This window comes from Antrostomus carolinensis, unplaced genomic scaffold (genome assembly GCF_000700745.2).
Source record: "Antrostomus carolinensis isolate BGI_N321 unplaced genomic scaffold, ASM70074v2 scaffold9306, whole genome shotgun sequence".
NCBI lineage: Eukaryota > Metazoa > Chordata > Aves > Caprimulgiformes > Caprimulgidae > Antrostomus > Antrostomus carolinensis.
This window is the reverse complement of record NW_010322544.1, coordinates 28,795-41,857: the sequence shown is the minus strand read 5'-3', so window position 1 is coordinate 41,857 and position 13,063 is coordinate 28,795. Positions and strand designations below refer to the sequence as shown.

At 34.1% G+C, this 13,063-nt stretch overlaps 1 protein-coding gene across 1 annotated transcript in view; it reads right to left on the bottom strand.

Moving 5' to 3' along the window:
• Positions 1-705: 705 nt before the first annotated feature.
• The window catches only part of EMC2 (ER membrane protein complex subunit 2), a 34,866-nt gene continuing 22,508 nt past the window's right edge, over positions 706-13,063 (bottom strand). The window contains exons 5-10 of the mRNA XM_010170270.1: positions 12,661-12,746; positions 12,431-12,490; positions 9,884-9,965; positions 8,639-8,749; positions 7,076-7,180; positions 706-1,117 (exon numbers count right to left, since the gene is read on the bottom strand). Of these exons, the coding sequence (XP_010168572.1) occupies positions 1,031-1,117; positions 7,076-7,180; positions 8,639-8,749; positions 9,884-9,965; positions 12,431-12,490; positions 12,661-12,746 (531 nt within the window). The 3' untranslated portion in view covers positions 706-1,030. The remainder of the gene's footprint in view (positions 1,118-7,075; positions 7,181-8,638; positions 8,750-9,883; positions 9,966-12,430; positions 12,491-12,660; positions 12,747-13,063) is intronic.

The following is a 13,063-nucleotide window of genomic DNA, read 5'->3' as shown; positions in this document are numbered from 1 at the left end:
TTAGGGTGTTTTACTAATTATCTGAGTAAATAAACAAGCACCTAAAGACAAATACAACACAGGTTTACAGTGGACTAGATGCTTCAACGCTAATGATGTAAAAAGACTTCTATCCTGCAGTGAGAACAAGGCACTCGAACAAGTTATCTCATTCCTCCAGTGCCGCAATACTGGGTTACTGTGGAGATGCTAATGCTGACACCACAGCGAAGGGGTACCCATACTGTAGGTACAGAATCAGTACAGACCAGCACACAGTCCAGCATTCAGATGGTTTTGAAATTCATGATGTGGAACATATGTACAACAAAGGACACTCGGGGAATAAAAAAAGTGCCTATGCATATACTGACTGGCCAGTCACGTGGACATGGCAGCATTTGCCCACAAAGCCACAGAGAAGAATGCCTTTGGCCTTAAGCCAGTACAAGAGTCCCTCTGAAGCAAAGTACACAAATAAGTTTTCTCCATTTCTACAGTACCAGATATCAACCCATTAATAAAACCATTAACATCAACTTCTTTCTCTAATACGGTTTATTCCTAATCACTCCTTGCTGTATTGTAAATATTTACCAGAAAGTGTATATCTGTAGCGTGCTTTTACTCTTAAATATGCAAATAAGATTAAAATTTCTAACATATGTTATTCATCTACATATATAAATTCATAATTTCCATTTGCAAGTCAAATAAATCAGTCTCTTTTTTTAATCATTTAACAAGTTTATTTCTACAAATTATGGCTTAAAAGCAGGTACTGCAGATACAAAAATCTAAAGAGAGTGATGTGCAGCAGATGTCATTTCTTTATGTTGTGTTTGTGGATAAGTTACTAGTTTCAGTGGGTATTCATCACATCTCTCACAGCAGCAATAAATAGGCATCTTACTTTTCACAAAACATTATTTTAGATAGCACATTAATCAATACAAAATTTACTTTCAACAGCACTAGAGTAACATAACCAATAGATCATTACAGGTTGAACATGGAATTTGAAAATTTAATATGGGATCTCTACGCCAACCTAAGATTGAGTGATTTGCAGCGTCTCTAACATGTCTTCCACTGCCTTCAAAGAGTATTTAGTTTCCTTCTTACTGCGACCTGCAAACTAAACAACAACAAAAAAGCATTATTATTTGTCATACATCAAAAATTCTGTGCATAGATCCTGTACAAATAACAGCTCTAAACACTGAATATCAAAAATTTACTAATTACTACAAACCTAAAAGCACAGCCTCTTTATTGTATCACTACAATTCAGCACTTTTACTAGAATATAAAAGCTATATCACCCCTCCTCTAATAAATAATGAAAAATACAAGAGAACTCCTTAATTTCACTCATTTGCTCTGAATTTGAATATTTAGCACTAATAAGTATTCCACTTTGAAATTTAACATTAATCTCAATAGAGATCTTCCTGATGGTTTTTTTGTTCTGTAACATTTAACATAATTTTTATTTCAGACTTGAATTTTTGTATGTGATCCAAATTAGGTTATATTACTAATTTAAATAGTAGCAAGACTTGAACCTGTTATTTAAGCTAATATATTTTCTATTTTTGTTATAGTGAGACAGAGAAAATCTACTATAAACTAATACAGTTATAATATAATTATATTTTATGGTTCAAAGTAACTGTGAGTAATGACCCTGTATTTGATTGTAACCTACTATTACAACAGCAATTTCAGAGACCATTTGAAATAAAGTTTGTCTTCATAACAAAGAAAGACAGAGCTTAATAAATACTACTTATGGCTTTAGATTCCCTAAGACACATGCAGCCAACTTCAGGAAAGGAAGGGGTAGAAGGGTAGTAAATGCTGATCACCCCATGCTGACCTCAGAAGGGTTTTTCTAACTGTACTGATGATTCCCATCACTCATCGGCCCTATCTAAGATCAGCGGATTTATTGACTAGGTTGGTCTTCAGTCAAATGAAACTCTCAACTATTTTTAATACACCTGCATTAAAAAGTTTTGCATTTGGGGTTGGGAGGGGTGGTAAAGAAATTATAGAAGCAGTAACTGTAACTTGCTGCTAGTAAAATAGACTATTCTCTACCTAATGTTAACATCTAAACACTCAATAAATTTTAAATTTAATGTTTTTTATTTCAAATACCACTGGTGTCTTGCATAGTTAGCTTTTATAGTTAGTTAGATTTATAATGTGTCCCTTCTCTCTTGTAATTAACTTAATTTAGCAAACTCTTCATGACCTGTTAAGAAAGATTAAGTCATCAAACCCAGGTAATATCACACCAGCAACAAGCTGCAGGACCTGTTAACCTGCTTTTGACCCCCAAGCTGCAATCTAACATTGGGATTCCCAATCAGTACCGAGTTCTCTAAAAAAAATAGTTTTGGCACAGTAAATGAAATGCTATTTCAAATTAAATAGGAGAATGAAATGTTATTGTGACAACACTTTATAGTTAAAGAAACATACTGAAAACCCCATATTTTCATGTCTTGTATTTCCAGATGATGAACTGATGTCCCACGTTTTGACTCTAGTAGTTATGTATAAACATATTCCACAGGTTGTGCAGTTTCCATAGTGCAACAGTCAACAAGAAAATCAAAGATTTCTTAACACTCTCCCAGTTGAGAGAAGTAACTTTTGCTTGGATCTGACTTAATACAATATCCTCTTTTTGTTCACACTAAACAAGAATAGTCCCAAGCAGATACTTGGGGAAGTCCAAATCCTTTCATAAAAACAAGCAAATGAAAAAACAGAACTCAAAATCCTTGCCTGAAAAATTGTTTCAACCCAAAGCATTCAGAGATTTCAACGAAAAGCACAGGAGCCTGAATATATTGTGGTCAAAAAGCACGCTTGGCAAGACACAAAGCAAGCACACAGAGGAAAGCTTCAAAATAAGAAGAATTTTACTTATTTTACTTCTCTTCAGGGACACTGAAAACAAAACTGACATAAGACATTAGTTTAAAAAATGTTACTTGCTAATTTCAAGACCGGTTGCCTTCAGGATACTGACGTGTACTTTAGGCTGAACAAATAAAACCAAACTCTGCGTCATAACAAACAGAAGTATACTTGGAAATGTAATCACTTCAAATTTGCCCTGACGAACAATTATTTTGTCTATTCTGCCATCACACAGCAATTCGACTGATTGAGCCGGAATCCGTTTCTTAAAATCATGATCTAATTTTCTGTTTCCCAAATGGTTTGTAACAAAATCACCTCTCCAACCATAAATAACACGTGGATGGCTAACACAGGAGAATTTAGCAATGTACCCAAGAAGCATGTATCTGGAAAATTACTATGAGTAGGATCACATTAAAGATTTTTGTGAGCATTAATCAAACTTGTGTGCCTCTGCTGAAATGCTTCTACCAGACAACATGCTAAACCAATTAGCTAATTGAAGAGCACTAGGTAGCCATATTTTGTTTCGATGTTAAAGTAACTGTGACTCATGTCCTCATTCAAAACAGATACATGCTCTTTACAGGGTCTCCACAGAGAGAAAAATCCAGTTTCCCAACGATAAACAACTTATAATAATTCTTTGAATAATGAGTATTTCTCTAACATCTGAAATAATAAGTTGGGTTTTTTGGTTTGTTTGTTTGTTTGTTTTTTTCACCCAGTCAATTACATTTAAATGGCATAGAGAATAATGAACAACTTTTTCAGAGCCTGTGTTAGCTGCCAGGAATTTCGGCTCCATGAAGCAGCACTAGCTACAAAATCTTTCTGTCTTCCTTTGAAAGTTTTACATTGCTCCTAGATTAGGCACAGATGAGAAGTACTAATCAGCACAGAGGGCTACATATTTAACATAAAAATAAGCACATTAACCAGATGGAACATCGAACATCAACACTTCAGATAATTATTTAATTAAACTATTCTTTATCACTGTATCTTCCTGTAAAGAAAAAGACTGATGCTGTACAGTCTAACCAACATTAGTGAAAGTAAGGTCTTCTTTTTACAGCCAAAGATTGTTTTCTTTAAATGACAATAAACTAAAGCATTCATCTGATTTCATACAGGAATGCACAGGAAAAGCAAAAATCAAGTGCCAAATCAAACTGCCTGGATGAGAGACTAAATCCAAAGGAGGGGACCAGTAAAAATATTTAAAGTAAATTGCATATAAAATTAAAAAATGCAACCCTAGCCAGTGCTGAATTTGAAAAAAAATAAAGGCAGTTTTCCAAAATTACTGAGCAAACTGCTAGCAATTCAAGGTCAAATCCAGACTGAAAATGGGGAAGATATCACTGTAAAACAACTGCTCAAAAGTAACTTTTTGAATTAATAACTTCATATATTAAAGTCAAAAATTCATACAACTTGTCTCGGCACCCAAGTCAGGACTCTAAATGCATCGTATTCTCCAGAACATGACCACAGCAAAAACTGCATTTAACAGAACAAGAAGGCCCAACTAATAAAACAAGCCATGCCAAACTCAACGAGCTCTTAAGGTTCTTATTACACTTTACAAAGCGCTTTGGATAATGCAAGGAAAGTGGGGAGGATTTACAGTATCTAGCTTAAAACCTGGCTAGATAACCCTCCACTAATGGAGGAATGCTGTAAGGGCTTCCACTGGCACAACTGACCAACATTCACCCGTGGGTCCAAAACATGACAATTTCCAACCGCTCAACACGCTAAGGGAGCAACAAATCAATACTGACTCACAGAGGAAACAGCCATATACTACATCACTAACCACCACCTGCTGTAGCAGTTAGATGTTGTAAGCCTCTGACATACACACTGGAGTGGCCAAACCCTTCTGCGGCTCCGTAGGGTTGGGCTGGGGCAGTCCTGTCCAGCTGTAGTCACTAAAGCTTCTTGTGATACTGCTGTGAAGGAGAAGGGAGTGTTCACACCATTTGCTCACCAAGTCCTAGCTTGAGCACTTATATTTTATGTACAGCTACATTCTCTCTATGATTCCAGTCAGATACGGTGTTCATCACTATGTCCCCAACAGCTAAAACAAGCAGCTGAAGTATAAAACATAACATGAAAGTATGAAGTCAAAGATGGAAGTATGACATGTGTTTTAAATATATGTGTGTTAACGTGATCTGTTCTGGTTAGCATCAACCAAAAATGCTTAACATAGGGTCCAAAAGAGCTTCACAGAAACATCAGAACTGCACTTTCCAGTTAAAAGAAAACAAACAAAACCAAAAAACCCCCACCAAACAACAAACCACACACACCCAGAAACACCCTCAACACTACCACTACTCCCAATACAAGTCATATTTTGTTAGAGATATTATGATGGTAACAGAAAGCTGTATGTAGGGAAAAAAAAAAAAGGGGGAAAAAAGGCAAGCTTATCTGTCTGTGAGTCAGGTAACTACAAACTGTCATAATTAAACTTTTTATTTAGCACGAGGAGATGCCTATTTCTAGGTCTTAATCTTGGTATGCCACCATTCCACAGCCAACAATGGTTTTACATTTCCATCCTGAAAGGGGCTGTTTCTCAGAAGTGGTAACAGGTCACTACTGGTGCTTCGAACTGGAAATTTCAGTCATCATATTCACATGTTTTCAAAACCCCTCTAACGTAAGCAGTTCATTTTATTAACAGGTAAAACATGGAATAATAGTTTTCACTCAAAATTCACACATTCATAACACGAGTTTTTTTCTATCAATGCTGAATCCACTCTGTATTCTGTTCTTCAAGGGAGTTTTTCAAGGTTTTTTTTTGTTTTTCTTAAAATCCTGCAATACTTGGGTTTTCTATCAATATTGTACTTACAGGAATGTAAGACATACTGAAATCAAAAGAAATCCTGCTTATTTATGGGAGATGAAACAAAGTAATTAATACACACCTTACTGTCATGAGTGGGTAAATGGTTTATTAATGAAAAGCAAGGAGTTATTTAAATAGCAAAATAGAGACAAACTTTAAGCATACAAGTGTAAAATGCTTAATTTAATCCTCAGGGAAACAATATTCTTGACTGTAAAGTACAGTAAGAAGCTACAGGGCCAATCAGGGGAAATGGAAAATACTTCAAAGTTATAATACATCAAAACCACAGTTGCACTCAGAAGCTGCACTCTTGGCAATTAATTCATATACAGTGTATGAAGAAAACTGCTTTGGCCATTAAAAAAAATACTAATTTAATTCCATAATAGATAGAGCTGGTCAAAGGGCCATTTGGTAGTTTTGACTGTGAAACAGTTATAGCAAAAGAAAAATCAAATATTGAGTTCTGATACTGAAATACTACAGAAAGGAGCATTACATGTATATAAAGTCTTTGCATTTAATGCCAACATTTTTGCTCAGAAATAAGTTCTGGGGAGAACTACACACTATGTTTGGGAAACACGAACAGCAGAACCTATGAGCTAAAATCTGTTTTAATTCATAGCTACAGGAAAATGTAGAGGCTACAATACAAAAGTGTATATATATGTTTATGCATAACTTTTCAAATAGTTGAAAAGACTCCTAATGACTTCAGTAAGCTTCGATTGTGACCTACAAAGTCTACATTTTCACAATTCTACAGGCATTTTTCTATAAAACTATGCAAAACCAACTTCAGTCATAACTACTAGGGTAATTATTAGGAACACCATTAAATATTATTTTGAAAGTCAGAATAAAATTAAGGAAAATAAAATTCTAGAATTTTCATTTTTTTTCTAGTAAAACAGAAGTAGATGACCAAGTCACTCTAAGAATTAAGACATACCAAGTTTTATTAAAATACTTAGCTGTAAAACCGAGTCTTGGAGGTCAAGATTACACTAGTGTGCATCCAATTAAAGTTAGTAGGAAAAAAAAAATCTTTAAACCTCGTAAGTAAATAATAGTAATTAATAATCGTAAAATATTAACCTTGTATTAATTAAGGCTTAAGAAATGAAACAGAAGTAGAACACAACAAATTCCAAGCACATTATGCTGATTTGCACGTTGGATCTAACCTCTTGAACAGCAGTTGATAATCAAGTGCAGAAAAGAACTACAGAATGTGTTAAGAGTGTCATAAAATAATGATGCACTAACCTGGTATGCTCTGTTTATTTGGTTAGCTGCCCAGCTGGCATATTTCATATTATCTTTTTTCATTTTTGCACTTGCTTTTGGATTGGAAGCAATATGGCTGGCAGACTAGGAATACAAAAATAAAATCAGTGTAACTACAGAATATGTGTATATGAAAAAAACTGAGAGCATTCAGCACCTTTGCATTCAGAGCCACACGCACAGTGATAGCAGAAAAAGAGAAAAAAATAAAAACAGTTACTGGTAAACAGCATCCAATTAAGAATTAGCTAAACTTTTAAAACAATTATTTGTTCTAATTAAAGCTAAACAAGACTCCAGTTCAGTTGTGTACCAAATCAGAAACCAAACTTGGACATGATCAGTTAATCCAATTTGCTTTTCCTAAAGTGAGAGTTATGAATTAGTTTTCTCCATTCAATTTGTTACCAGAGATTATATAAAATACATCACTTGTGTGTCCAAACTGCTATTGAAAACATGACATTTTTCCCTGTGACATGAGGAAACACACTTTAAAAGCAGCTAAGACTCTATACAAGCCACAATTGGCCATAATAAACTCCCAGGCTTGTTCTAGAATCAATGCAGAAGTCTATATGTATACACACCTTAAAAATCAGTTCAGGTCAATAAACGGATTTGCTACAAAACTTACTCCTGAAAAGCTAAATGATCTAAGGAACAGCAAGAACCAGTCTTTTCTCCTTTTTCAACATACAATCACCAACCTAAGAATCTTTGCAGATGGGCTAAGAAGATTAGGTCCAGGTCTCTGAGTATTAAAGGTGATGCCTAATTGCCTGGTATTTACAGGAAACTGCAAAGTTATCTCCCTGATGCATCTCTGTAGGCCGCCCCCCTCGCAAGAGACAAAAGTGTGGCTTATAATTTCAATAAACAAACAAATAAATAAATAAATATGGGGAGCCTTTCTGGTTTGTCCCTAAAAAGATCTTTTAAAAGATCTAAGATATAAAGGAAGATCTTCAATGGAGGCTTCAGTATCTTCAGAGAACCTGCAGAACTGGTGTCAGTACATGCTACCTGTAGTTACTGCAGTCATGGCTACACTCAAGACAACAAAGCCGTGCAAGCTAAAAACTCATTTTCATACAGAAAGTAGAAAGTTGTATTTAGAAATTGGAGTGAGGAAAAAAATAAAGACCCAGGCTGGTTTAAAAAAAAAAAAAAAAAAAAAAAAAAAAAAGAAAGGGAGGGGGGAAAAGCAGCCATCACACTGTGCTGGTACTCTTCTTCAGCAGTTCACCATCATGTAGAGAGGACTATGACTTTAAATCCTTTTTCAAGAAGTTACTTTCACATGCCTATGATTGTAATTCTTTGGAAAACATGGGACTTAAGACTTAAAAGTGAAGAGCACGTCAAGTAATGAGTATCTGCTAGCATAAAATTGTCCACACTCAATATTTTAAAACAGTGTTAATAATCAGAGCAATTAGTTAAACCAAAAGAAAAAGAAAATCAGCAAACTAAAGGATAACATACATGCACAAAAACACAGTCAAAATTATAAGATGGAAAATATATGATCATGCTTACCATATAAAGTCCAAACAAAGCTCTCATATTTCTGTTGTTAAGCTTCAGTGCTTGTGCAAAATACTTTCTTGATAGCTCAAGGTTTTCGAGCCCCCCTTGAGTGTATTTAACCTGTAAAAATTATAGGCTCCTGAAACCTGCATATGTCATCCATACCTCAAGTATTCACTCTTGAAACAAAGATGTTATGAAACTTCACTTCAGGTTTGTTTCACATGATTTTTCAAATCAGGTGAGTCCTACCAAAGGCCAAACAGGGCTTGGGAGAAATTTGAGCTCTTTTCAATATACAAATTTTAAAATATATAACTATAGGAGAAAAAAAAGCCAGTATTAATTTAATTAATTTACTGCTACAAGAACAAAAAAGTATTATTTTGCACCTACACATACTTAAACCTTGGGACAAAGGTTTATGAAAAGTAACACAAAATTTAAATCTAAAGTTAAATTCTGACTGCTGTAAATCCATACTAACTCTATATTCCTCCAGCACAGCATACACCAGTAAACAAAACAACACAATACCTTTCATTACCTATTCAACTGCAAAACAGTGCACAGTTTAGAAGATTACTCCACTGTTTTTCTATTCATTTTACCTGTTATTAGAGCAACAAAAAGAGGGATAAATACTAGAAGACATGCTTCACAGTCTTTCTACCAGAAAGCTATTTAAAGTTTTAATGTTATTCCAATTTTATCGACATTAACAAAGCAAATTAAATCCATTCTAAGCAGTTAACAGTGTAATTTAGGAAAAAAATAATAAACATCTGAAGAAAGAGTGCAAATGGCTAAAAACTTTGAGCTAAAACTTCTAAAGGCCCCATCTGCCCCCAGTGCTCTTTCAGGCAAAATTTCCTACATGGATTCCAAGATATGGTTCCACAATAACAGGCAATATATGATAAACTCCTAGGCAGCATTGTTGTGGAAAAGGTTAACTTCTTATGCACTTAATCTGAAAAGTGCATAAACACTTCAACAAGAATAGCTCATTAAAAATGAATTTTTATCTTCAATAATTCCTGCCCTTACTCTTATATTTAGCTTAGTCACACTGAGTAAGAAAACAGTTTTCTTAACGTGTTAAGTTCTACAAGATGTTAACATTCTCTGTGTACTGTCTTAAATCTCCTAGGAAAAAATTAAATAAACTATTTTTATTCCATTGTCACCTCTTCAGTAACATAAAAACAGAATATGTATTCAAACACAATTGATTTTTCTGAAAATACTTACTTCAGCATATTGCTGACAGTATAAGTGGTTGTGTGGATTAGTCATCATAAGCTCCTCTAAGCAGAAGGCCGCCTTTGCATAGCTGAAGAATATAAAAAACAGTGACAAAATGAAACAGAGTATATAGTTCTTTGCTTCAGTTTCTGTATAGCTCAATAAAAGAAGTCTTACTTTTCCCCTATAACTTCACGTGATTCACAATTAAGAAAAATGTTTTATTTTTAAATGATGTTTGAAACCTCAAGTTACCATTTTTACATCACAGACAGTGAAAAATATACAAAATTTAATAGTCTAGGTATATATGGAACAGCTCATGGAAAGCATTTAATTACTCATTTCTTATTAATAAGTGCTATTTCTGATCAATAAGAGTGATGAGTAGAAACAGGCATTAGGTGCTATAAGACACTGAACTCAGACTACAAAATAATTAGTTTTTTTCTACAAGAAAATTCAGCTACTTGAGGATTCACAAACCAAGTTATAGACCAGAGCACTTACATAGTCAGACTGCTCACAGTCAACCACAGAAGTGAGACCAAAAAAACATACTAACAGTTCTAAAAATCAAACGGTTTAAATCTATATATGAAAATAGCATCATCCCAGTCCAAATGGGCAACAATTTATCACTGCAAAAGAAAAGGCTAGTACTTGTTCTTTAAATGAAAGCTTTCAGAAAGAATTAAAAAGTCAAGCTCAAAATGTAGGTTTATTTAATCATAAAAATCTTATCTTCATAATCTTTCAACTAAGAGTTTCCTGCAAAATTTACATCTTCCACAGATACATGACAACACTGTTGCACACAGTTTACATTATAGGATTCCAAAATGTTTACAATGACAGCGTAGGCAGATAGTTAATATCAGAGTAAAAGCAATTTAGTAATCATGAGACAGTATTAAACCATATAATCTATAAAACCTTGTTTCTTAAAATGAATATATTGTTGTTTTCTCCTGTGCACATTATGACAGTTGTGTATGTATTTCAAATATTAATTTGGAGATAAAAGGATAGTCATCCCATTCTCCAAAAGCAGAAGCCTCATAGCGGAACACAGGGTAGAACTGAGGACTATATAAACATTGTACATCTAAGTGTGTTTATGAACAACGGTAGCAGCATTGTTATTTCACAAGTGAGACTAAATTTGTGATACTGATAAAACAAATAAGCTGGTTGGGTTTTTTTTAAATTAACTTTTAGTTGCTTTTTAGCCAAGAATCCAATTTTTCCCCATTTAATCATCAAAATAATAATAATAATGATGCTCATAAAAGTTCAGTGAGAAAGTAAATTTTTTCAATGAACTGGAGAAAGTTCTACATACTATATTTTATTGGAATGACAGACCAAGACAAATACAAGCAAAAGCAATTTCTTTCTCAGGTTTTATTACACAATTTTGTACTAAAGATTATAGCAAAAAAACCCCAAAAAACCCAAACAAACCCCACCAAAACCAGTAATGGAATACATATGTTTGCACCACTCTATCATTCACTTTTGTACTGACAGATTTGACAAGTTTAAATATCTTTCTAACCATTAAAAGAAGCTATTTTCTTGGAAAAGGAGTTGATGAATTTCCCAAAACAAATGGAAATTAGGAGATGAAAATTCTAGATTATTCCTTATGTCAGTATTTGAAAGAGTTTAATAATCATTTTCTTTGAGAACAAGGTGGAAGGAGAGGTGATGGGGGAACAATTTTTTCATCACAGTGAGAATGGCTATTTCTTCCTTGAGAATTTTGATTTTTTTACTACCCTCTAGAAAAGAAAGAATGAAACAATGTGATATAATTCAGGCTGGGCTGAAGAACTAAAGAAGGGGGGGGGAAAAAAGATACGCCTTTGGGTGGAGGTTAGAATTAATGCTGTGATATTAGAAAACTTGCACTAAGGCTTTGAGCTAATCCTTTCACACTGGGATTTCCTGCTGTCACTACAGCAATAAAAAAAAGCTAACAAAAACATTAAATATCCAATAAGCAAGTTACTACAACATTCAGCATTCTTGATCGCATTGGGTTTTGTACCCAGGCGACCAGATGCCTCTGACTCTGGATCCACATTTTGTTTTGTTTTGTTTTTAAAGGTTACTAAAAGTTCTTGCAGAGGCAGGCTAAAAGAAAATCAGAGTATCATTGCTGTGATTGATTGATTTTAGAAGTAAAAAATTTAAAATCTATGACTAATAAAAACATCACCTGAATTAAAAATTATGGGAAATAAGTGCTGTTCCCTGCTACACCCAAACCACTTATTTTAAAACACTGGACATAAAAAAAATGACTGAAACATACAGGTAATTGAGTAACCTATTTCTGTTTTAAAACCAAATGCCTTCTTAAAGCATTTAGTAGTTAAATAAGGTTGGTAATTATTTCCTGTTGATGCTTGTTAGACTAGAAATGAGACAACATATTTTCTTACACTAGTCCTTCAAAAAAAAAAAAAAATCACTGAGGTCTTTGACTTACACAAAGTAGGTTTCAATTTAACAGTTTTTATGTGGACTTAGCAAACAACTTACTCATGTTCATTGATGTAAAGTTCTGCAAGTTCATGCCAAGCTTCTTGGTCTCCAACAAATCTGTACAGACAAGACAAGAGAGGTAAAAAAGAAAAAAAGAAAGAATGTGTAAGGGATTCTGTAAATGACCAGCATGGAAGCAAAAGCGTAAATCAAATGCAAATTCCATTTTAATTAAAAAGATTTATCAGAATAGCAAAACACAATCTGTATTCTTGTAAGACACTCACTGTTCCAGATACTCATTCAGCTCTCGGATGGCCTCAAGATTTTTTCCCTGGGCTTTTCGAATGGCAATCTTACGCTTTCTTGCTGCCTATGGGTTGACATTAATAAAGGATTAGGGTCTCATAATTCCCTGGGTTTTTGTAAAGAAAGCAATTTGACTGTGCAAATTATTATCTCAATACCAGTGGAATTCCACTGCAGAGCAACTGCTAGGTTGAAGTTTATAAACATACCCTATGACATCCCACTGAGAGATTGAAAACCTCTTCTTACAATCACATTATGTATGCTTTTCTTTGGAGGCACAAACTGTATGCATTATTCCATTCAAATAAATGACTGTCCAGATTCTGATAATTACAAAACAGCAGGGGATGCTAATCTTCAGCCATTCCAAAGACCCCC